Genomic DNA, 27096 nt, shown 5'->3' with positions numbered 1-27096 from the left:
TAGTTAAGCATAAATTTTCAGACTATTTTTGGAAGTAAGACATATAGATAAACAAGTAGTTTCTGATTTTTGAAGATGAAAAATGGTGATTAAGGTCCTACAGAAACTAACATTTAGTGAGTGACTAAAGTGTGCTAGGCAGGCCCTTTACATGCATTCTCTATATACTATAGATAAGAAAACAGGCTAAAGAGATTAGGTCAACTGCCAAAGATAGCACAACTAACTAGTCATCAGACCAAAAATTGAACTCAGATATGATTCCCAAGGCTTTTTTCTTTTTACCACACCACCTTTCCTCCCCAATCAAAAACACAAAGGAAAAAAAACAAACAAACAAACCACAAAGCAAAGGACGGTACATTAAGGTTATTTTGTTCTACTTCACTGCCTACTCTTTTTCAATGTTTATTATAAAATCTCTAAAGAAACATCCCATCTGTGATATGATAATGATCCAACAAGCGTAAAATTCAGTACTGAGCTATATAAGATAGTGCTTCTTTGTTGAGGAGAAGAAAAGGGAAGTGTAAAGTCAGAGGTGACTCAATATATTCCAAATAAAACACTATTAGAGCATGGATATTCAGAGACATGAAAGACATCAATTTGCAATGAATGGTTGTAACAATAAAACTGGAAAGTTAACAACCAGCAAGATTTACTGAGTACCCAATATACAGAATTATACTTAGGAGAAGAATGAGAGATAAACAGGTTTAACAAGAAACTGACAAAGAACTTTTATCATAAAGAGCAAAATATGCATAAAATTCAACGTGATTATCTGTCTAGCAGAATAAACTACTTCCAAAAAGAAAAAAAAAAGGGAATGAACTTTCTTTAGTACCTATTTTTTGTCAGGAGCTTCTCATATTAGTTAACTTAATAAGAGACTCAGACTCAGAGAATAAGCAATTTGCCTGAGGTCACACAGCTGATCAGTGGTGGACCAGCATTCAAACCCAAATCAGACTGGATCCAAAAAGAACATAAAACCTCTTTTTACTATTTCATATTATCTTTTCAGTCATACCATTCTTTCCATCATTTTTTAGGCTACCACACTTGTTAAATACACTCCTCCCTGCTAAATAGATACAACCTGATTCAATTACAGATTAAACTACCCCACACCTGCACAAAGGTCTTCAAACTAATTTCTAGTCAACAATAGAGGACATAATTTTTAAAAATAAAAGTGGAAGAAAGAGCAAAGAGGATTTAATTTTTTTTTTAACTTTCTTATGGTGGTATAACATACAATTAAGCACACAGATAGATGAATTTTTACTTATATCTACACCCATGTAATCACCACATGGATCAAGGGAATTAAAATTAATTCTAATGAATAAACCAGGTAAAAAAATAAATCACACAAAAACCATTAAATTAAATCTAATTATGTTTTCAAAGAGTCAGTTAAAATGTACCCAATAATTAATAATCTTTATATGCCAGAAAATTTCTTACCAACAAGTATTTCTCTTGTCCGTATACATAAACAGTGTTAATTGCATAGTATGATTTATGGTCATCACGAATTTTCTTCTGCCTCTGAAAACAACCAAAAACATCTCAGTATTTATAGTATTACAGGAACTAGTTTCCGTCAACACATGCGCTCTGCATGTATGGTGTGTTACCAAAAAAAGGACATTCTTCCCTACACTATGTATTATTTATCAATACAAAGGGGATATTGATTTTGTTTCTTAGTTCTTAAGGTCTAAAATAAAAGATGCATTTGTTCTGCATACAGGGAAAGCAGTAGCTGAAAAGGAAGTAAACAATATCCCTGAAAGTGTATTCCAGAGCCACCTGCTGGCAGTTCTCCTTACACTATAATTTGGCCTGCTATTTCATCTACAAATATGTCAACCTCCTTACTCAAGTCAGTAGTCAGAATTAGGTATCAGTATTCGGTTCAAAATATTCACTGTACATTTACTTCATGCCAAGCACTGTGTTTGATGCTTTCATATGTGTATTTATTTAACCCCCATCTAAAAGCTGTTTAAAAAAAAAAAAGACAAATGATAGCTAACATCAATGAAGCAAAGATAAAGCTAGTTCAATGAGATTATTGTTACACTTTAGTTGTACCTTACTATTATACATAGGTCACTCAGTTCTACTAATCATCTAAAAGGGTAAATGGTTATGAAAAAATTATGTAAACTCAGTGACTATAAAAATCTGTTGAGTATAGCTCTATTTCTTGAGAACTCTCACCATTAAGTTTCTTCCAAGAAGAGCCTGAAGAACTCCACTTTTCCCACAGTTTTTCATCCCAATTACATTACATCGGAACACATTTCTTTGAGTCTGTTTTTTCTGAAGGTCTATCTTTTTATCTCTTGTTACTAAAAAGAAAAAAAAAGCTAATTATGTACTGCTTAGATTTACTGAGCCTTCATTTCACATTCTGCAAAATAGGGTATTGCTATTTATCATTTTTACAAAGTGTTCGATCAATAAACATACTGTACAGTAGTCAAGCGGTATGTGAAATAAAGTACAAAATATAATACAGAAGGGCCCCACTTAGTGAAAAAGATGCATTTCTGAAAGTCGGCTGTAAACTTCTAGTAACCAAATGATATTCATTTCATCATAAAATAAGTAGTATGTTTACATAACAAAATGATATCTGAAAAATGAATGAAAATTACAATGAATACAGCCAATACTATATCCCATCTTTTTTTCTGTTATAAATTATTGTCATAACAAATTATAAACTAAAAGATGCTATCTCAAAACTGCACTCTCTTGGGTCTATAAATGGAAAGAGGATATGCACGCTAGGGTTAACTGGCCTTTCTAAGGTAAATCTGTAAAAGAGGCAGCCCTGAAAACAATGTTGTATCAGCAGAGCAATGAGGCATGTCTTCTTTTTTTTTTTTTTTGCGGTATGCGGGCCTCTCACTGTTGTGGCCTCTCCCGTTGCGGAGCACAGGCTCCGGACGCGCAGGCTCAGCGGCCATGGCTCACGGGCCCAGCCACTCCGCGGCATGTGGGATCTTCCCGGATCGGGGCACGAACCCATGTCCCCTGCAACGGCAGGCGGACTCTCAACCACTGCGCCACCAGGGAAGCCCGAGGCATCTCTTCTTGAAGTAAAGAGACCTCCTTTAACTATACCCAAAGATTCAACTACAAGAAAGCTCACCAAGAGGCACTATTTATAGCAAAAAAACCTGAAAGTGATAAAAAACAGATAATAATTATGGGGTAGTTAAGTTATAGAATATCCATATGACGATACTTTATCTAATATTAAAGATATGATATTATAAATATTATAGATATATTAGTATACTTATTGATTATAGAAATATGGCCACAATATTTTGTTGAGTGAAAGAACCTCATGCTGGCTAATTAGTTCCTTAGTCTTTGGTGCTGCATTAAATACTGTCTAACTGGTTAAGCACTTTGAAGGGTACTTGCTCTGTCAATTTCACAAAGGCTGTCTTCCTGTAATGGGGCTTCCTGTAAGATATGGCATTTTTCCCCACAAATCAGGATATAAGAACTTCTTGAAATGATCAGTTCCCTAATTTGTTATTTCATATTATATCTATGGGTTTTCTTTAAGTGGAGCACATTGCCTGGCAAGAATGCCTGGTTAACATTACAAGATATGTGAAAGATTTTTTAATGTGGAAAAAGGTTATAAAACCGAGAGATGTACAGTCAGTTGAATACCAGGATCATGTGTTAATAGGCACTGTTTTTAATGTTTAAAGAAAATTAAAACACAAGATAGACTGGTAAATACTTTTCATGCCCATAGCCCTCCCTGATTTTCATCAATGAAGTACCCTCAGGGGGAGACTAGAGGTAAAACCTCTACTCTTTCCTTTTTGATAAACAATTAAATCAAGCAGCTTACCTCAAAAGTGATTACCAAATCAAGGGAAAAGAAATAGTATAGACATGGAAGACTAATGAAGATGCATTTATTTTTACTCTTTTTACATATGAAACTGGAATCCTAAAAAAAATTTTTTTCTAATTAAATAGCATTCAGATACTTACCTGTGATGGCTGAAGCTTGAGACTCTTGCTCAGTCAATATTGAATAGCCTAGATAACCCAAATACTCCAGGCATCGCTGCACATCTAAATAGGTCGTGAGCCTAGGAAAGGGAAGAGTTTAAAATGTGAAAAGTTCCTAAATGAATATTTATTTTAAAAACAATTACAACAGCTCAAATAATTTTACCACTAGACCCAGATAATTTTTGTCAGACTGCTTTAATTTCCCATGTGCCCAACCATGGCTTTTCCTACAGTGACATCCTTAGGGCAGAAATGAAAGGGAGGAGAATGCAAGATGTGGGGTGGAAGGGGCTCCTGTATCTATTCCACCTGCCCGGAGAGAGCAAGGCCACACAGATGAGCAGTGAGCAGCTGGTAAGATCTAGAGCAGGGATATTTTATATTATTTGCTTCCCAAGTTACATATTGTACTGCAAATACTGGCTAGTTAAGGACTTAATGATAATTAAATCTGAAAAGGTTTGCAAAAAGTGAAAAAAATAACTGAAAGGCTAAAAGACACTTGAAAATAGTTAGCCTTTCGTATGATCTGAAAAAAGAACAGATCCTGGTGTTGAGAAAGTTATTTTTGCCAAGGCTAAAGTAATTATGTCATTATGCACAACCAGAGAATTTTTTTAGCACCCTAGACAATAGGTCAACAAGACTGCAGACACCCTCACTAAGTCTAAGAGTTCACTGAAAACAAACAACAACAACAAAAAAACCCTCAAAGTAAGAATTCAGTGTCAAGTAAAATATGCTCTCCCCATATTCTGAAAATACAAGATTTGTACAATAACAATGATGCTTCCCTTAATCAAAAGTATTAAAACACACTGTAAATCAACTATACTCCAATAAAAAATTTTTAAGTGTTAAAATTTACTTCCATTTTTATATGACTTATTACTGTTTCCCTGTACCTCATCCAAAAGCAAACACATCCCTTCCTGATAAATTTATAGAACATCTATAGTTCATCTCAGAGGTAGCAGCAGCACTATAAATCCTGCTCACAGGCAGCTATCATTGAAGCACTTCACAAGATCTGACAAATATACAAAATGATGAATGTAATGCACCATAATTTCAAACTAGCTGTAACTCTAGAGGAAAGAAGTGAGCGCTATACTCACGTCCACTGGGAAAGGAATCCCTGGTAGGTTATCCAGCCTTTTTCATTCGTACAAACTGTGTTATTCACATCTGGCCCCCAAGGTATGTAAGGGAAAACTTTAAACAAATCTTTAAGCTCATCAGGTGACAAAGCACAGTCTCTATCCTGAAGATACACAAGAAAGTATACATAACACTTAGATATCTAAGAGGATAATTCCCAAATGCAAGAGCCCCCTAATCAAGTAAAGCTATGTTTCTAAAAACTAACAAATGAAAAGAAATTTTACATTTTATCAAGAAAACTCCTTACACATATATAAGGAAACCTATGCAAGGGTCTATCAGAAACTAGACTTTTTCATCTTGAGAAAATAATGAAGTAAATAATATGAGAAAGTATCTTTGCTAGTTTAAGAAAGTTTGGGTAATTTTTGGCTATGTGACAGGAATGCCCAATAGCTCAGGGATCAGAGTTACATCATTCACAGGAAAATATTTTATCATATATCATGGAAAACTGCAGCTAAAAGCTTACCAAATCATGCTTGTCAAAAGTACTTTGGAGAAACAAATATGCGTGATGATTTAATTCAGTAGTGCAATCAGGAGGTATTTTTAGCCTGTTGATGAAAAAAAAAGTAAAATAAATCATTAACCAAATATTAAAATTTAACTGGAGAAATGAACATGAAATTGCAACAAGTATTTTTGTAGGATGACAGCATTTACAGAACATGTTTTCTGTAGCCATTTAGACTTGCCCAGGGAAAGTCACTGCAGTGGTATGGCAATTCTCAGAAGAGTCATAATAGTGCTCACTCCAACGTGACAGTTTTCTTAACTATCTGAAGGGCAGGTTGTATTAAAAAATTTACAGACAATACTGATTAAACTGTAATGGGTTGTTCTTCCTACAAACCAATTATAAGTCAAAATTATGAGCTTTAAACAATGTCAACATTGTAATGTATTGAAAATGATGTGAAGAGATGTTATTTCTGCCTGATTTGACATTTGACACACCCTAAATTCGAGTCAATAAACATTTATCAAATGCACAGAGGTACTGGGGACATAAAAACAAGACAGGCTCCCTACCTCTAAGGAACCACATTCAAGCTGGAGACAGACCACAAGTAGATAACCTCACTATCTCAACAGAATGAGGCAACTGTTGAGTATGGGTAAATTACAGATGCTAGGGGAACCCTTGTAAAAGGGAACACTTTGGCCTGGGGATGGGAAGGTGTCAGCACTGCTGAGAGACACTGTCACCTGTATTGAGACTTGAAGGATAACAGACATGAATTAGGTTGGGGGGAGAGGGAGGAAGAGAGTAAAAATACCATGGGCAAAAGCCTGGAGTGGGAAACAATATCTGATTGGTGGACCAGAAATAGTTTAGTATTTACTTCTAGAATGAAGGCAGGGAGTGAGCTGGAGTGAGCAGATCATGAATGACCTCCTACACCAGGTTAAGAAGCTTAGGCTTTATCCTGTCTTGAAGGGTAAGTGACATGGCAAAATCCATGTTGTATATCTATTAATCTAGCAGCAGTGTGAAGGACAGGGGCAGAGAGTTCAATAAGAAGACTCAAGTGGTGGCTTTGAAGGGGCTCTTTACAGAAAATTAAAGGTAGAGCGCAGAAAGAAACTAAAAGAGATCTTAGTGTAAGTCACAAAGCCATAAAAGATGGAGTTTCCTTATTGTCATACTTTAGAAAGCAATAAGCAACCTCCCGTAGAATCTATCTACCCACATAAACTGGCACAGAAAAGAAAACTTGATAAAAAAAAGTCCTGGGACAAATGCATTCATTCAATATATATTTATTGAAAAACCTGGGAAATTACTTGAGCCAAGATTTAATAACTTTGACAAGGGAAGTTTTAACTTAGAACTGATTAATAGACGAGGAATCCAACTAGAAATTTTGCTTCCTTAATGATGGGGAAGGAAAAACAACAACAAAGTTTTTCTGAACCCTTACATGGATAGCTAGCAGTGCTATGCTAAAATTAAAAAGAACATGAAGATAATGTGCTACTGAAAAAGCGAAGAAAAAAGGCGAAAGGCTCAAAGGCCAGATCTTGGCAAGTCACTTCCCTGAAAAGCCTACTTCCCTTGGGTATGGGAGAGGCATCCTACAGCAAGGCAGTCTCCTATTTCAGGGTGATGCTGGGTTCATCATTAAACATACAAAACTTAAACATATCATTATCTAAAGAAAAACAACCACAAAGAGACTGGTCATTTAGGAAAAATACTTATTTTATCCTGAGCTGAGAACAGGCTATAAAACTTAGGGAGGAGAAGGACTAAAGAAAAGAAAAACGCTAACCAATATATTTCTGATCCCTTGACTCTAAAAACAAGTTCGTCTAGCATCTTTTATCTCCTTCCTCAATAAAATGAATTTAAAAAGGTACTTGTATTCTTCATTAGAAGAAGAGGAAGAGTTTGAGCCATGCTATAAATCAGTGGCTCTCAATTGGGGATGACTTCACTCCTAAGGGGACATTTTTGGCTGTCACGACTGGGGGAAGAGGTGCTACCGGCATCTAAGGATGTGCTAATAAACAACCTATAACTCGTAGAACAGGCTCTACAATAAAGAATTATCTAGTCCAAAATGTCAATAGTGCCGAGTTTGAGAAACCCTGCTATAAACGACTCTATAAATCTATAAATTATTCCTGAGTAGCTCAGAGCCTACCTATCAATGTGCTAAATAAAAACTTTAAAATACTGGCAAGTGAAATCAATTAGAAGCCAAAGGTACATACAAGGGAAATAAATATTCAGGTGTCAAATCCAGATCGTCATCATAACCAAATCGTCGAAGCACAGTCCAAGTAGTTTCATGTCTCCCTCTCTGAATAAAAAGTGTGTGTAAAAAAAGAAAACCTGAAATAAAATAAATCAGTAAATATAGCTGATGTGAAAATGGGTAGAGTCACATAGAAGAAAAGCATGTAACACATAATGGCAAGAGCTAGACTCCTGAACATATGTGTACTAGTTTTGCATATGGAAGGTCAAACCAAAACAATGCTCACAAGTGTCTCAAAGAGTTGATTTCAGAATCATTTCACAGATACACCCAGGTCAGCAAGAGATGGCACTACATGAAAGGGCCAAAAACATATCCCAAGGAATATACTGACATTCACATGGTTATATGATAAAAACAAATGAAATCATTTTAATTTTAAGATAAATTTGTTTCTGAAATCTCTTACCCTCAGATGGACCTCTGCACTCCTGAGACCCAATCAATTTCCCTGCCTCTAATTTATACTCACAGTAAAGATAATTATCCCCACCAACGTCTGCCTCTTCCAACTCTTAAACATCCAGGTTAGATTTTAGGTATATTAGTAAATATAAACATTTCCCTAAATATAGATAATACTATAGACTTTTGCCTTCTGCTAAATTTTGAAAATATTAAATTCAAAAGGGGGAAAAAGCACCATTCACCCACCTTTCAGTGTCAATCCACTATCAGCCACACCATCACTTATATGTTTTCTGACTACATTTTTGACATCTTCTAGAGCTTGAGGAGCTAACGGAGTGTTGAAACAAATTCTCTAGCAAAAAACATAAAAATAAAGTTAAAAACAAATCAGCATTAAACCCACAAATAGTACAAGTATTAATCCACAAAGCAACATTAAATCAAAGAGTTGCAACCAAAGGAAACATATTCTGAATTAGCAGAGTCTCTACTTTGTATTAAGTAAAACATGTCATACTTAGGACATGTTTTCCCTACTCTCCCCATCATGTTCCTAAAACACAGAGCTCTTTGTGTAGCTATGTTATACAAAACCGAGAAAGAAAAATAATTCAAAGTTCAGACTTCAAGTCATCCTTAATAAACCCACTGTACACCATGAAATGACACTCTCAGAGTCCCCTCAACTCCTAAGCATAAGAGAGTTTTATCCCCCAGGTAAAGATTAAATAGCCTGATGTGAAAGAGAGTTTTTACATGAAAGAGATGCATGTTTATCAAAATACCATTGTTCAAGCCAATAAATTTTTTCTCTTCTCAGCAAAAAAAGACCAAGATACACAAATATCTGAAATAAAAGGCTACCTGAAAGAAGTTGAGTTCAGCATCATTGAGAGTACCATCATTATCTTGATCAGATATTTTAAATATACGAGTAAGGGCTTTTATACAGGCTGGTTTCATCTATAAATCATTGAGAAAAGAAACAATCGTTTTAATGTAAATAGCTGGGATTTGAAGATATGATTTTCATAAATATGCTGAGAAGAATACTGAATGTTTTCACTGCCAAATACATAACATCAAATACAACCAACATGAAAAATGAACTAAAGCAAAGCCATTTCCTTTTATACCCAAGCCACTTTAAGTAAATGAGGCAATATTTACTTGGACCGATCTGGAATGCTTAAACACTCCCTTCATGACCACACACCCTCTGAAGATGGGCAAAAGAGAAATTCATCTTTAGGGAAGATTCATTCTTCCAGTCATATAAAGAAGAAATGCCCTCTCTCATTCCATAAAGAATTTGAGCTGACATAAAACTACTGTAAAGGCTTTTCCCCCCCAACTTCTCTGATTTTTGACCTTCTAGCAGCAAAATGGGACTAAATGTTTTGGTCTGTCACGTGTGTGTGTATATATCAAAGCTGGGATATAAAATGTACTGATTCGCAAGCAGGTGACAAAATAGCACTGGTCGATAAGTGTACAAGTCTTTTACTAACTTCCTATTATGAGATAAGAATTACATTTAAAAAATTACATTTTTGACACTACAACTTTTATAAGAAAAGCTGCTGGAAGTGTACTTTGACAACTTTTATTTTAGGATTTATAACGGATAGAACAAATATTTGACTATTTAAAAATAAGCCCCAGGGGCTTCCCTGGTGGCGCAGTCGTTAAGAGTCCGCCTGCCGATGCAGGGGACACGGGTTCGTGCCCCGGTCCGGGAAGATCCCACATGCCGCAGAGCAGCTAGGCCTGTGAGCCATGGCCGCTGAGCCTGCGCGTCCGGAGCCTATGCTCCACAACGGGAGAGGCCACAACAGTGAAAGGCCCACGTACCACAAAAAAAAAAAAAAAAAAAAGTCATTGAAGAAAAACAGTGATGCATTTTTCATTAAAGCTTGAAATGCATCAGAAGCAAAAGTACTCTAAGGTATTAGCTCAATACAATATTTAAATATTAACCTCTTAAAATATAACACCAAAAAATGACTACTTTTTAAAAGTATTAAAAATTATACTTTAATAAAACTAAAATATTTTGGCAGTAATAAAATAAACTCATTTTGCATATAAAGTAATCTAAACCCTCACACAGATCTTTTTCATTGTTAGGTAAGCAGAGGACTCCATGGGTCATACAGAGTCCGTCATCACTGGAAACATTTCGAATTCAGGCTTTAATTTAGAATATGATCTTTTTCATGATCCTACCTCAAATCTGTGTTAAAAGCTTATTAATGTTGTCTAAATAAAAGATTCTGTTATAAGCTTAGACTCAAGGCTTGTACTTGTATAAATCAAGGCATATAGTCTCTAAAAGTTACAGATTTTACCTTAAGCAGGTCCACCTAAGAAATGACTAACAGATGGTAGTAGGTGTTTTACAGGGAAGGGAGGATTAGCAGATTAGCAGAACTAATAATAGGCCTAAGAAAAAAGTAGCAATTAGAGAATTGAGAACAAACTAACAGTGGCGATTGAATGTACTGCTAGGCTAAGCTGAGAAGTAAATCTCTCCAGTATGAGACTGTTTCCCAAATTTTCTTGATCGTAAGATATAGCACCTGGCTGAATCAGAATAGAATCTGTATTTTTTTTTTTTTTTTTTTTTTGCGGTACGCAGGCCTCTCACCAGTGCGGCCTCTCCCGTTGCGGAGCAAAGGCTCCGGACGCACAGGCCCAGCGGCCATGGCCCACGGGCCCAGCCGCTCCGCGGCATGTGGGATCCTCCCGGACCAGGGCACGAATCCACATCCCCTGCATCAGCAGGCGGACTCTCAACTACTGCGCCACCAGGGAAGCCCCTGGAATCTGTATTTTTAACAAGTACACCTAGTGACTATTATGAGGTGAATTTGGGAAATACTGAATTAAGAGCAAGTTAGAAATAAACACTCCAATTAAGGAACAGTAAACCAGGATTAAGGAAGAGTAAATCAGGGTCAGATTAAGGGATAACTCAGATTAATATTTATACCAGGGGTCAGCACTTTTTTGGTAAAGAGCTACATAGCAAATACTTTAGGCTTTGCGGGTCAACAGGCAAAATCAAGGATATCATGTAGGTACTTAGATAGCAAGAGATAATCAAAGTTTTTATTAATGAAATAATAATTAATAATTTATTAATGAAATTAAATAATAATTTATTAATTAAATTAAAAATATAGTAATAACTGAGTATACCTTTACTATACAGGTCTACTAATGAGAAGGATGGAATTCCTCTTAGAGGGATAACATTTGGCTTAATTAGGGTTCAAAGTTAATGTTCCCTATCTTGTAATAACCTATAATGGAATACAATCTGCAAAAAAACCCACAAAAACAAAAACAAAAAACAAATCACTATGCTATACACCCGAAACTAACACAATACTGTAAATCAACTATACTTCAATTAAAAAAAAAGTCAGCATTCCCTATCATGAAAATCAACTGCAAGTGTTCAGCTATTAATGCTGATCTGTAATGAGATTTTACATACTTCATCTTTGAAAATGTCTTTTTGCACAGATACACACTGCCAATAGTGACACATATCTGTAAACATACAACTTTAATTGAGCACATTCATCACTTGGAAGGCATTTACAGAATCATATTTGATTTTTTTTTTGATATTGCCTGTTAACACATCATTACACTGCAGATTGATCAGTTCCAACTGAAGGCTGGGTGGAAGCTCCTCAACTGCATGGTCAAACGGATTAGGAAATTTCCTTTGTGCGTGCATTTAGGTCCAAAAAAACCAATGCTGAAATTAGAGCTCAGAATATATATCTGTTTTGCCATCTGAAAACCCACTTTTTTCTTTTCTTCTTTTGGCATGATAGGTATATACTGATAATAAAAAAATAAAATGCCGCAGTACAGAGGTACACGTGGTACATGAAATGCTGCTGCATTTGAACCATGTCAGTCCAGTTAGCAGTGCACTGAGCAGCACTGTTATGACAGTTACCACATATAAGCTCTGTTGCAACTATGCAACTCTGCCTTTGTAACAGGAAAGTATAGACAAATATAAAGGAATGAAGGTGGTTGTGGTACAATAAAACTTACTTATCAATGGTGAAAATCTGAATGTCATATAATTTTCCCATATCTCAAAATATTATTCCTTTTGATTTTTTCCCCAATCATTAAAGAATGTAAAATGTATCTTAGCTCATAGGCTGTATAAAAACAGGTGGCAGGCCAAATTTGGCCTGTGGGTCAGTTCTACAACCACTCACCTATACTATAAACTTTTCCTGAAAAAAATGCTTTCAGGAAACTTTTTTCCCCCCAGCAAACTTTCATTTCTTAAAAACTCAAATACAACAACAAAAGAAACAAATAACTCCATTAAGAAATGGGCAAAATACTCAAATAGACCTTTCTCCAAAGAAGATATACAAATGGCCAATAAGCACATGAAAAGATGTCCAACATCAGTAGCCATCAAAGAAATGCAGTTCAAACAACGAGAGCTTCCCTGGTGGCACAGTGGTTGAGAGTCCGCCTGCCGATGCAGGGGACACGGGTCCGTGCCCTGGTCCGGGAAGATCCTACATGCCGCGGAGTGGCTGGGCCCGTGAGCCATGGCCGCTGGGCCTGGGCGTCCGGAGCCTGTGCTCCGCAGCGGGAGAAGGCCGCAGCAGTGAGAGGCCTGCGTACCGCAAAAAAAAAAAAAAAAAAAACCAACAACAACAACAAAAAAAGAGATACCACTCACATCTACCAGGATAGCTATAAACAGACAAACAGAGGTGGGGGCTGGGGAATAACAAGTGTTGGCAAAGATGTGGAGAAATTGGGACTTTCATATAGTTTAGTGGTTCCTCGGTAAGTAAAACAAAATTACCATGTGACCTAGCAATTCCACTGCTAAACAGACACTCAAAACAGGGGTTCAAACTTATGTGCGAATGTTCTTAGCAGCTCTTTTACGACAGCCAAAAAGTGGAAGCAAGCCAAATATCCAACAACAGATGAATGGATAAACAAAATGTGGTATATCCATAAAATGAAGTATCATTTGACCATAAAAAGGAATGAAGTACTAATAATGCTACAACGTGGATGGATGTACCTTGAAAACGTTACACTAAGTGAAAGAAGCCAGACACAGGGATTTCCCTGTTGGCACAGTGGTTAAGAATCTGCCTGCCAATGCAGGGGACATGGGTTCAAGCCCTGGCCTAGGAAGATCCCACATGCCACAGAGCAACTAAGCCCATGCATCACAGCTACTGAGCCTGTGCTCTACAGCCCACGAGCCACAACTACTGAGCCTGCGTGCCACAACTACTGAAGCCCGCATGCCTAGAGCCCGTGCTCCACAACAAGAGAAGGCACCACCATGAGAAACCCATGCACCACAACAAAGAGTAGCCCCCATTTGCCACAACTAGAGAAAGCCATGCGCAGCAACAAAAACCCAATGCAGCCAAAAATTAATTAATTAATTAATAAAAAAATAAATAGGCACAATACTCTTAGATAGCCTCATCCACCAGAGGGCAGACAGCAGAAGCAAGAAGAACTACAATTTTGCAGCCTGTGGAAGGAAAACCACATTCACAGGAAGACAGACAAAATGAAAAGGCAGAGGACTTTGTACCAGATGAAGGAACAAGATAAAACTCCAGAAAAACAACTAAATGAAGTGGAGATAGGCAAACTTCCAGAAAAAGAATTCAGAATAATGACAGTGAAGATGATCCAGGACCTCGGAAAAAGAATTGGAGGCAAAGATCGAGAAGATGCAAGAAATGTTTAACAAAGACTGGGAAGAATTAAAGAACAAACACCTAGAAGAATTAAAGAATGAACAAACAGAGATGAACAATACAATAACTGAAATGAAAAATACACTAGAAGGAATCAATAGCAGAATAACTGAGGCAGAAGAACGGATAAGTGACCTGGAAGACAGAATGGTGGAATTCACTGCTGCGGAACAGAACAAAGAAAAAAGAATGAAAAGAAATGAAGACAGCCTAAGAGACTTCTGGGACAACATGAAACACAACAACATTCGCATTATAGGGGTCCCAGAAGGAGAAGAGAGAGAGAGAAAGGACCAGAGAAAATATTTGAAGAGATTATAGTCAAAAACTTCCCTAACATGGGAAAAGAAATAGCCACCCAAGTCCAGGAAGCGCAGAGAGTCCCAGGCAAGATAAACCCAAGGAGAAACATGTCGAGACACACAGTAACCAAATTGACAAAAATTAAAGACAAAGAAAAATTATTGAAAACAAGGGAAAAATGACAAATAACATACAAGGGAACTCCCATAAGGTTAACAGCTGATTTCTCAGCAGAAACATTACAAGCCAGAAGGGAGTGGCACGATATATTTAAAGTGATGAGGGAAGAACCTACAACCAAGATTACTCTACCCAGCAAGGATCTCGTTCAGATTCGATGGAGAAATCAAAAGCTTTACAGACAAGCAAAAGCTAAGAGAATTCAGCACCACCAAACCAGCTCTGCAACAAATGCTAAAGGAACTTCTCTAGGTAGGAAACACAAGAAAAGGACCTACAAAAACAAACCCATAACAATTAAGAAAACGGTAACAGGAACATACATATTGATAATTACCTTAAACGTGAATGGATTAAATGCTCCAACCAAAACACACAGGCTCGCTGAATGAATACAAAAACAAGACCCATATATATGCTGGCTACCAGAGACCCACTTCAGACCAAGGGACACATATAGACTGAAAGTGAGGGGATGGAAAAAGATATTCCATGCAAATGGAAATCAAAAGAAAGCTGGAGTAGCAATACTCATATCAGATAAAATAAACTTTAAAATAAAGAATGTTACAAGAGACAAGGAAGGACACTACATAATGATAAAGGGATCAATCCAAGAAGAAGATATAACAATTATAAATATATACGCACGCAACATAGGAGCACCTCAATACATAAGGCAACTGCTAACAGCTGTAAAAGAAGAAATCAACACTAACACAATAACAGTGGGGGACTTTAAACCTCACTTACGCCAATGGACAGATCATCCAGACAGAAAATTAATAAGGAAACACAAGCTTTAAATGACACAATAGTCCAGATAGATTTAATTGATATTTATAGGACATTCCATCCAAAAACACAGATTACACTTTCTTTTCAAGTGCACACAGAAAATTCTCCAGGATAGATCACATCTTGGGTCACAAATGAAGCCTCAGTAAATTTAAGAAAACTGAAATCATATAAAGCATCTTTTCTGACCACAACGCTATGAGATTAGAAATCAATTGCAGGGAATAAAACGTAAAAAACACAAACACATGGAGGCTAAATAATACGTTACTAAACCACCAAGAGATCACTGAAGAAATCAAAGGGGAAATCAAAAAATACCTAGAGACAAATGACAATGAAAACACGATGATCCAAAACCTATGGGATGCAGCAAAAGCAGTTCTAAGAGAGAAGTTTATAGCAATACAAGCCTACCTCAGGAAACAAGAAAAATCTCAAATAATCAATCTAAACTTACACCTAAAGGAACTAGAGAAAGAAAAACAAACAAAACCCCAAGTTAATAGAAGGAAAGAAATGATAAAGATCAGAGCAGAAATAAATGAAATGCAAACAAAGGAAACAACAGCAAAGATCAATAAAACTAAAAGCCGGTTCTTTGAGAAGATAAACAAAATGGTAAACCTTTAGCCAGACTCATCAAGAAAAAGAAGGAGAGGACTCAAATCAATAAAATCAGAAATGAGGACTTCCCTGGTGGCGCAGTGGTTGAGAGTCCGCCTGCCAATGCAGGGGACATGGGTTCATGCCCTGGTCCGGGAAGATCCCACATGCCACGGAGCAGCTAGGCCTGTGAGCCATGGCTGCTGAGTCTGCGCATCCGGAGCTTGTGCTCCGCAACGGGAGAGGCCACAACAGTGAGAGGCCAGCGTACCGCAAAAAAAAAGAAGAAATGAAAAAGGAGAAGTCACAATGGACACCAGAGAAATACAAAGCATCATAAGAGACTACTACAAGCAACTCTATGCCAATAAAATGGACAACCTGGAAGAAATGGACCAATTCTTAGAAAGGTATAACCTTCCAAGACTGAACCAGGAAGAAATAGAAAATATGAACAGACCAATTACAAGTAATGAAATTGAAACTGTGATTAAAAATCTTCCAACAAACAAAAGTCCAGGACCAGGTGGCTTCACAGGTGAATTCTATCAAACACGTAGAGAAGAGCTAACACCCGTCCTTCTCAAACTCTTCCAAAAAATTACAGAGGAAGGAACACTCCAAAACTCATTCTATAAGGCCACCATCACCCTGATACCAAAACCAGACAAAGATACTACAAAAAAAGAAAATTACAGACCAATACCACTGATAAATATACATGCAAAAATCCTCAGCAAAATAGTAGCAAACAGAATCCATCAACACATTAAAAGGATCATACACCACGATCAAGTGGGATCTATCCCAGGGATGCAAGGATTCTTCAATATACGCAAATCAATCAATGTGATACACCATATTAACAAACTGAAGAATAAAAACCATGTGATCATCTCAATAGATGCAGAAAAAGCTTTTGACAAAATTCAACACCCATTTATGATAAAAACTGTCCAAAAAGTGGGCACACAGGGAACCTACCTCAACATAATAAAGGCCATATACGACAAACCCACAGCAAACATCACTGTCAGTGGTGAAAAACTGAAAGCATTTCCTCTAAGATCAGGAACAAAACGAGGATGTCCACTCTCGCCACTATTATTCAACATAGTTTCGGAAATCCTAGCCACGGCAATCAGAGAAGAAAAAGAAATACAAGGAAACAAATTGGAAAAGAAGAAGTAAAACTGTCACTGTTTGCAGATAACATGATACTATACATAGAGAGTCCTAAAGATGCCACCAGAAAACTACTAGAGCTAATCAATGAATTTGGTAAAGTTGCAGGATACAAAATTAATGCACAGAAATCTCTTGCATTCCTATACACTAACAACGAAAGATCAGAAAAAGAAATTAAGGAAACAATCCCATTCACCATTGCAACAAAAAGAATAAAATACCTAGGAATAAACCTACCTAAGGAGGTAAAAGATCTGTATGCAGAAAACTATAAGACACTGATGAAAGACATCAAAGATGACACAAACAGATGGAGAGATATATCATGTTCTTGGATTGGAAGAATCAATACTGCGAAAATGACTATACCACCCAAAGCAATCTACAGATTCAATGCAATCCCTATCAAATTACCAGTGGCATTTTGTACAGAACTAGAACAAAAAATCTTAAAATTTGTATGGAGACACAAAAGACCCCGAATATCCAAAGTAGTCTTGAGGTAAAAAAAAAAAAGAGCTGGAGGAATCAGACTCCCAGACTTCAGACTACACTACAAAGCTACAGTAATCAAGACAATAGGGTACTGGCAGAAGAACAGAAATATAGATCAATGTAACAGGATAGAAAGCCCAGAGATAAAGCCACGCACCTATGGTCAATTAATCTATGACAAAGGAGGCAAGGATATACAATGGAGAAGAGACAGTCTCTTCAATAAGTGGTCCTGGGAAAACTGGACAGCTACATGTAAAAGAATGAAATTAGAACACTCCCTAACACCATATACAAAAATAAACTCAAAATGGATTAGAGACCTAAATGTTAAGACCAGACACTATAAACCTCTTAGAGGAAAACATAGGAAGAACACTCTTTGACATAAATCACAGCAAGATCTTTTTTGATCCACCTCCTAGAGTAATGGAAATAAAAACAAAAATAAACAAGTGGGACCTAATGAAACTTAAAAGCTTTTGCACAGCAAAGGAAACTACAAACAAGACAAAAGGACAACCCTCAGAATGGGAGAAAATATTTACAAACAAATCAACTGACAAAGGATTAATCTCCAAAATATATAAACAGCTCATGCAGCTCAATATTAAAAAAACAAACAACCCAATCCAAAAATGGGCAGAAGACCTAAATAGACATTTCTCCAAAGAAGACATACAGATGGCCAAGAAGCACATGAAAAGCTGCTCAACATCACTAATTATTAGAGAAATGCAAATCAAAACTACTATGAGGTATCACCTCACACCAGTTAGAATGGACATCATCATCAGAAAATCTACAAACAACAAATGCTGGAGAGGGTGTGGAGAAAAGGGAACCCTCTTGCACTGTTGGTGGGAATGTAAACTGATACAGCCACTATGGAGAACAGTATGGAGGTTCCTTAAAAAACTAAAAATAGAATTACCATATGACCCAGCAATCCCACTACTGGGCATATACCCAGAGAAAACCATAATTCAAAAAGACACATGGACCCCAATGTTCATTGCAGCAGTATTTACAATAGCCAGGTCATGGAAGCAACCTAAATGCCCATTGACAGAAGAATGGATACAGAAGATGTGGTACATATATATAATGGAATATTACTCAGCCATAAAAAGGAATGAAATTGGGTCATTTGCAGAGATGTGGATGGATCTAGAGACTGTCATACAGAATGAAGTAAGTCAGAAAGAGAAAAACAAATATCGTATATTAACGCATACATGTGGAACCTAGAAAAATGGTACAGATGAACTGGTCTGCAGGGCAGAAATAGAGACACAGATGTAGACAACAAACGTATGGACACCAAGGGGGGGAAGTGGGGGTGGGGGTGGTAGTAGGAAGAATTGGGAGATTGGGATTGACATGTACATACTGATGTGTATAAAATGGATGACTAATAAGAACCTGCTGTATAAAAAATAAAATCCAAAAATAAATAAATAAATAAAAGAAGCCAGACACAGAAGACCACATATTGTATGATTCCATTTATATGAAGTGTCCAGAATATGCAAATCCATAGAGACAGAAAGAAGATTACTGGTTGCCAAAAGCTGGGGTAAGGAAGAAGGAGGGAATGGGAGTGACTGCTAGTGGGTAAAAGGTTTCTTTTGAAACGCTCTAGAGTCAGACAGTGAGGATGGACACACAATTTTGTGAATACATTAAAAATCACTGAAGAGAACACTTCAAAAGGGTGAACTTTATGGTATGTGAGTTACATCTCAATTTAAAAATTAATTTTAAAAGTCTATGGTAGGGCTTCCCTGGTGGCGCAGTGGTTGAGAGTCCGCCTGCCGATGCAGGGGACGTGAGTTCGTGCCCCGGTCCGGGAGGATCCCACATACTGCGGAGCAACTAAGCCCGTGAACCATGGCCGCTGAGCCTGCACGACGTTGGAACAGGAGAGGCCACAACAGTGAGAGGCCCGTGTACCGCAAAAAAAAAAAAAAAAAAAAAAAAAGTCTACGGTAAAATATTGTTAAATTTTAAATATTTCATTAAGGAATTACTGTGTTTCTAAGCTATGGAACAAAAGGGAGTATTCAAATTGTATTACATATTGTACCCATTTCAAATAATTACACAAGTTTTTTGCTTGTATGTGTTCTTAAGTTTGTGGATTTTTTTTTGATTTGAATATTATTTTATTTATTTATTTTTTATACAGCACTTCCTTATTAGTTATCTATTTTATACATATTAGTGGATATATGTCAATCCCAATCTCCCAATTCATCCCACAGATTTGTGGATTTAATTGTAGCAAAGCAAGTAGACCATTAGTTAAGTCTTTGGACTTTTTGTTGTTACAATTGCCAATTCTTCTGTTTGTTTTAATGGCACTTCCTGAAATAATATTTGATCTGGAATATTATTCTGACTATTTAACATGAATGTCTTTGAAGAAAAGTACCTAGAAAATATAACAGTATAGTAAGCAATAAATTTTAAATTTAGCAGTTTAGATGAATACTTCAGAGTTACTAAAAATCGTTTTCATAACGGAGTTACTACCTACACATTCCAGCCCCTACTAACACAGCCTGATGGGATGGAGGGTTTACCTCTTTCTCCTCTGGGCAGTACAGGGGCCCTGTAGGATGAAGAACAGCTTTCTGTGCATAATAGAAGAGCTCCGATATGTTCTTCAGATTTTTTGCTGAACACTGAAAAGAAAGTTTAAAATTTTTCACTCTGAAAGCAATTATGAGAGCTAAAAATATTTTTTAAACTATCAACATTCCTTGAAGAAACTGAAAAAAAGTGCATTTTTCTTAGTGGATAACACAATATGACTGTTTACAAAGAGTTCAGAGGCCATCTCCAAGTTCTCTGTTTTATTTGGTTTACAAGACTTCACAAACAAATTTATTCCACCCCACACCTTCCCTCCCTCCTATTCTGAACCTCAATTTAGTGAGAACTCACCAACTATAAATTTCAAAATCCAATGATAAGGCATACCTCCACACAGGTTTCTATTTCTGTGTACTGGTTCATAATAGGAAGGATGGTCTCCATACTACTGTATTCCACCAGATCAGATTTGTTCCCAACCAATATCAAAGGCAGCCTGAAATAAACAGGGCACATTGTAATAATAAGGAAGGCAAAAGACGTTAGATTTATATTTTAATGTACATTGTAACCTAGTCTAACTAATAAGATTTACTTAATCTCCTCAATATGAACCCTCTATCTTAGTCAGCCCAAGCACCCTGGAAAGCATGTTCATAATCAGCAAATATTTACTGAGTTCCTATTATAAGCCAGGGAATGTTCTAAGCATTACAGACACAAGACAGAAAAGGTCTCTGCTCACTCTCATAGTGAAAATCAGGAAATGGACAATAAGCAAATAAACAAACAAGACACTTTCCAATTCTGTTAAGTGCAATGAAGGAAATAAACAGGGGGATATGGGATAAAGTAATGGGAGGGGGCTAACTCCACATGGTAATCAGGGAAAAATCTCTCTGACAAGGTGGCATTTGAGCCAAGGAGTAAAGGATGAAATGGAATCTGTTATGTGAAAATCCAAGAAAGAGCTGGCTGGGAAGAAGGGACAGCATGTGCAAAAGCCCCAAACTGAAAAAACATTCCCATGAGTCCAAAGAACAGAAAAATGCCAGAGTGGCTGAAGAGTACTGGTCCAAGGGGAAGAGGTATGAAATGGAGTTGGAGAGAGGAGCAAAGGCCAGACACAAAAGGAATTACAGCTGCAGTAAAGAGTGTGTGGTTTATTTTAAGTGTAAAAAGGGAAGCCACAGAAGGGTTATAAGTAGATGAATGATATGATCCAAATGATATTTTAAAATGCAGTCATTTGTTATCTTTGAGAGATACATACTGAAATATTTACAGTACAATATGATATCTGATTTGTTCAAAATGATCCCAAGGGGAGGGGTAATAAATGAAACAACACTGGCTATGAGTTGTTAATTACTGAAGCTGGATGACTGATCCAGAGGGATTCGTTATACTATTCTCTCTACTTCTGTATATGTCTGATTTTTTTTCAATAATAAAAAAGTTTTTTTATGTGATATCTTGGATTAGGGCAATGAAGGTGAAGAGGAAATATTCAGATTTGAGATATATTTTAGAAGTAGAACAAACAGGAGCAATGGGTAGATTAGATATGGAGATTGAAGGAAAACAGAAATCAAGAAAAGTAAACAGATTCTTTGTCTGGACAAAATGCATAGAGCTTCTGAGACAGAAAAGACTTAGAAATCTGGGGGGGGGGGCGGCAGTGGGGAGTAGGCAGGGAATTAAGGATTTTGTTTTAAACAAATTAAATCTGACAGGCTTATCAGAAATCTGAATGGGGATTACCAAGGAGTACTAGCCCAGTGTAGAACAATTATTTGTACATCCCACAAGAGAGCTTAAAGGGAAAGCAAATCATCTTGCTGGAACTCCAGATTGCAAAAGAAATACTTGCAAGCATTTATTTAACCACCTAGTGTGGTTATTATGTGTAAAAGGACTGGCCCACTTCATAACCCAAATATAGATTGTTAATAGAGCCAGAAGGGTTTCCAAAAATGTGGTGCTTTACAACCAAACGTGGCTCTGAATAATTTATGGATCTTAAAAAAAAAATACACATGTCCAAGCCCTACTCCAAACCTACTGATTCTAAAACTCAAAGGGTGGAGCAAAGGCATCTATATTGTTCTAAAGTACTTCAGGCGACAGTGATGGGCACATCTGACTAAGGAGCACTGTGATAATGGTACAAGGAAGTCCTAAGAACATATGTGTAACAAATATAAACTTAAGGTATGAGGCCCACGAAAGAGGGTATTGGGAAAATGTGAAGTCCATACACTAAAGAAATAGATCACCTTGGAAGAAATCAACCACAAGAGAAATAAATATGCTCACATGATTCAGGGAGGGGTAAAAGTATAGCCACCCCTGAGAAAGCGCAATTAGAGATCTCCAAATACTGAAAGCCACTTTCAGATGGCATACTAAAAGGGCCACAAGACTAGCCAGCTAGTTTCTAAAGAGCAGTTTAGGAAACTGTCATAGTAGAGCCCATTTTAAAAATTCAGTTGTTCAAGCTAGTGCTTGATAGATCCTGGCAAAACTGACTCCTCTGAAGAGTCCCTCCTGGAAACAGTTCAAGTAATCAGCAAGAAAAACAAGTGTCAGGAGCATACAGGCATCGTTTCCTCCAAGGCAGTCCTGTCCAATACAACCTTCTGTGATGACAGAAATGATCTTTACCTGTACTGTCCATTCCTGTAACCTCTAGCCACAAGTGGCTATCAAGCACTTGAAATGTGGCTGTGTCCAAGAAACTGAATTTTTCGTTTTATTTCATTTTACTTAAATTGCCACAACTGACTAGAAGCTACTGCCTCGGACAGTATAGCTCTAGAGAGCTCCTTTCAGCTTTGTCAGTAAGTCACTACAAAGTGACTTTAAAACAATGCTAATGATAAAACAATGATAAAGAGAAGCCATCAGAGATGCAAGATGTAGCACATACAATGCCATCTCAGTCACAAAGTAAATACGTGAGAGGGTGAGTCACCATGTTCATCTGTTTAGAAACAGATCTTTAGAGTTTCAAGGCATGAAAATGCCCAACTAAAAAAGAAATCTAAAAAATGAAGTAAAGGGCCAGATGTGAATAATATATAGATATTAGCCTGGTTTTCCTAACATTTAAAAAGACTCAAAGAACAAGACAAGAATGCCCACTCTCCCCACTTTTTTTCAACAAAATATTGGAAGTACTTGCCAGAAAAATCAGGCAAGAAAAAGAAATAAAAGGCACCTAAAACTGTCACTATTTGCAGAGGACATGATTTTATATATAGAAAACCCTAAAGACTTCACCAAAAAACTGTTACAACTAACAGACAAATTCAGTAAAGTGGTGGGGTACAAAATCAATACACAAAGTTTGGTTGCATTTCTATACACTAACAACAAACTATGAGAAAGAGAAATTAGGAAAACAATCCCATTTACAATTGCATCAAAAAGAATGAAATACCTAGGAATAAATTTAACCAAGGAGGTCAAAGACTTGTACACTGAAAACTGTATGTTATTGATGAAAGAAACTGAAGAAGACACAAAGAAACAGAAAAATATTCTGTGCTCATGGACTGGAAGAATTAATATTGTGAAAATATCCATATTACCCAAAGCAATATACAGATTCAATGCAATCCTTATCAAAATTCCAATGACATTTTTCACAGAAATACATCAAATAATCCTATTGGATGAAACTACAAAAGACCCTGAATAGCCAAAGCAATTTTGAAAAAGAACAAAAAATCTGTAGGCACCATGTGCCCTGATTTCAAACTACGTAACAAAGCTATAGTAATCAAAACAGTATGGTATTCGCATTAAAACAAATACATAGATCAATGGAACCCAAACAATATGGTCAATTAATTTATGACAAAGGAGGCAGGAATATATAATAGGGAAAGGATGGTCTCTTCCACAAATGGTATTGGGAAAAGTGGACAGCCCCATGCAAAAGGATGAAACTAGACCACTATCTTACACCATACACAAAAACTAACTCAAAATGGATGTAAGACCATTTTGATCAAAGACCTGAATGTAAGACCTGAAACCATAAAACTTCAAGAAGAAAATACAGGCATAAGTTACTTGACATTGGTCTTGGTGATGAATTTTTGGATCTGGCAACAAGAGCAAAAATAAACAAGTGGGACTATATCAAACTAAAAATTTCTATTTCTACACAGCAAATGAAATCATCTACAAAATTAAAAGACAACTTACTGAATGGGGGAAAATTATTTGCAAATCATATATCAGATAAGAATTTAATATCCAAATTATACAAAGAACTCATAAAACTCAACAGCAAAAAAAACCCCAAAAATCTGATTTAAAAATGGGCAGAGGATCTGAATACAGATTTTTCCCCAAAAATGTCATACAGATGGCCAAAAGGCACCTGAAAAGATGCTCAACATCACTAATCATCAGGGGAATGCAAATCAAAACTACAATGACATATCACCTCATACCTGGTAAAATGGCTATTATCAAAAAGATAAGAAATAAGAAGTGTTGGTGAGGATGTGGAGAAAACGGAACCCTCATATACCTCTGTGCACTCTTGGTAGGAATGTAAATTGGTGCAATCACTATGGAGGGTCCTCAAAACATTAAAAATAGAACTACCACACAATCCATCAATTCCATTTCTGGGTATTTATCTAGAGAAAACAAAAACACTAATTTGAAAAGATATATGTACCCCATGTTCATTTACAGCACTATTTACAATAGCCAAGATAAGGAAACAACCTAGGTGTCCATCAATGGATAAACAGATAAAGAAGATGTGAATATATATACAATGGAATATTATTCAGCAATAAAAAAGAATGGAATCTTGCCGTTTTCAACAATATGGATGGACCTTGAGGGAATTAGGCTAAGCACAGTTAGGTCAGACAGAGAAAAACAAATACTGTATGATTTCACTTATATGTGGAATCTAAAAAAAAACCAAAATCATAGATACAGAGAACAGAATGGTGCTTCCCAGAGAAGTGGGTGGGAGGTGGGAGTCGGTGAAACAGGTGAAGGGGGTCAAGAGGTACAAACTTTCAGTTATAAGATGAATAAGCCACAGGGATGTAAAGCTCACCATGGTGACTATAGTCAATAATATTGTGGAGCATACTTGAAAGTAGCCAAGAGAGTAAATACTAAAAGTTAACTGTGGGAGCTTCCCTGGTGGCGCAGTGGTTGGGAGTCCGCCTGCCAACGCAGGGGACACAGGTTCGTGCCCCGGTCCGGGAGGATCCCACATGCCACGGAGTGGCTGGGCCCATGAGCCATGGCCACTGAGCCTGTGCGTCCGGAGCCTGTGCTCCGCAACGGGAGAGGCCACAACAGTGAGAGGCCCGCGTACCACAAAAAAAAAAAAAAAAAAAAAATTTAAAAGTTAACTGTGTATGATGACAGATAGTAACTAGACTTATTGTGGTGACCATTTCACAACATATACAAATACTGAATCATGATGTTATACACCTGAAACCAACATAATTTCATGTCAATTATATCTCAATAAAAATTTTTTTGAAAAAGACTCAAATGCTTCACAAATAACATGTTCAATTAAACAATACCACAAGAATGTTTTGTTTCCATTTAAAGCTCAAAACATTTATACCTAGGACCACCAATCTGCTTAGAAAAAAACAGAATTTGCTTTTTCCCTATCATACATATATCTTCCAAAGAATTTCAAAGAAATCTCCCTGCATGAATTCCTAAATGAAGATCTCCATAAAGATTTTTAGAGAACTTATAAAGCACTTATACATGCATTATATTTCACTGGATTCTCAAAATAACCACATGTAGCCAAGAGAAGTATTACCCACTTACAGATGAGGAAACTAAGGCTCAATGAAGTTTTAGAGCTCATAAGAGGCCAAGCCAGATTTCCAAGGTCACTCATTTTCCTCCAAGTCCTGTGCTCTTACATATACCACATGGTGAGCAATCAATGACTTAGGGTATTGCCAATCCTCAAAAGGGCAACTCAAGAGAGAGGGCACATTATAATACCAGAGCTCTATTTTCTGCTTTGCTCTCAAATATATGCGCTGCCTCGAATAATTCCTCCCAAAAAAGGTGTGAGTGTGTAAACAGACAGACCTATAGATAAAGCACATATGGCAAACTGTTAACTAGTGGATCTAAGTGAATAGTTTACAGATGTTCATTGTACTATTTCTTGCAACTTTCCTCTAAGTTTGAAAATTTTCAATATACGAAGTTTGAGAGAAAAAAACTACCTGCTGTCTTTGTCTGTTCTTTCATTTATGAGAGGAATCCATCGACTTGTTACCTAAAATGAAAATTAACAAGAAGTAAGCCATGATGAGGATCTTCTTTGAAAAATACTCTACCTTGACCCCTAAAATTCTAAATTGAGGATCAATTTTAAAAGTGCCCCCACTGAAATTTAACAAAATATAGTGAAAAAATGTCATACATTCATACCTTATCAATAGAATGCTTGTTGTTAACAGCATAAACTATGCAGATAACGTTAGCCTACAAGAAAAATTAACAAATTGATGTCATTTTAAAATAACACAAAAGTAGCATTTAATTACCAACTAGCTAATATATTTGGGCCAAAGAAAGAACAAAATTGGAAAACTAAAACACTTAGCATGCCTCTAAGAGGAAAAGGTTCCAAAGGATTTACAGCAAAAATACATTCTCAAGGTCAGCAGTAA

General features: G+C 36.7%; 1 protein-coding gene across 9 annotated transcripts in view; it reads right to left on the bottom strand.

Annotated features, from left to right (window-relative positions):
- Nucleotides 1-27096, bottom strand: part of RHOT1 (ras homolog family member T1) — a 63082-nt gene that overhangs the window by 19913 nt on the left and 16073 nt on the right. For all 9 annotated transcript variants that reach the window (XM_079905797.1, XM_079905800.1, XM_079905801.1 and 6 more), the window contains exons 5-16: nucleotides 26855-26908; nucleotides 26647-26699; nucleotides 20774-20882; nucleotides 20374-20475; nucleotides 9285-9383; nucleotides 8664-8772; nucleotides 7963-8083; nucleotides 5711-5795; nucleotides 5193-5338; nucleotides 4051-4151; nucleotides 2239-2369; nucleotides 1477-1560 (exon numbers count right to left, since the gene is read on the bottom strand). In XM_079905797.1, the coding sequence (XP_079761923.1) occupies nucleotides 1477-1560; nucleotides 2239-2369; nucleotides 4051-4151; nucleotides 5193-5338; nucleotides 5711-5795; nucleotides 7963-8083; nucleotides 8664-8772; nucleotides 9285-9383; nucleotides 20374-20475; nucleotides 20774-20882; nucleotides 26647-26699; nucleotides 26855-26908 (1194 nt within the window). The remainder of the gene's footprint in view (nucleotides 1-1476; nucleotides 1561-2238; nucleotides 2370-4050; nucleotides 4152-5192; nucleotides 5339-5710; nucleotides 5796-7962; nucleotides 8084-8663; nucleotides 8773-9284; nucleotides 9384-20373; nucleotides 20476-20773; nucleotides 20883-26646; nucleotides 26700-26854; nucleotides 26909-27096) is intronic.

Source organism: Stenella coeruleoalba, assembly GCF_951394435.1.
Source record: "Stenella coeruleoalba genome assembly, chromosome: 19".
Lineage (NCBI taxonomy): Eukaryota > Metazoa > Chordata > Mammalia > Artiodactyla > Delphinidae > Stenella > Stenella coeruleoalba.
Note: the sequence above shows the minus strand (reverse complement) of the source record. Positions and strands in the feature narration are given on the sequence as shown.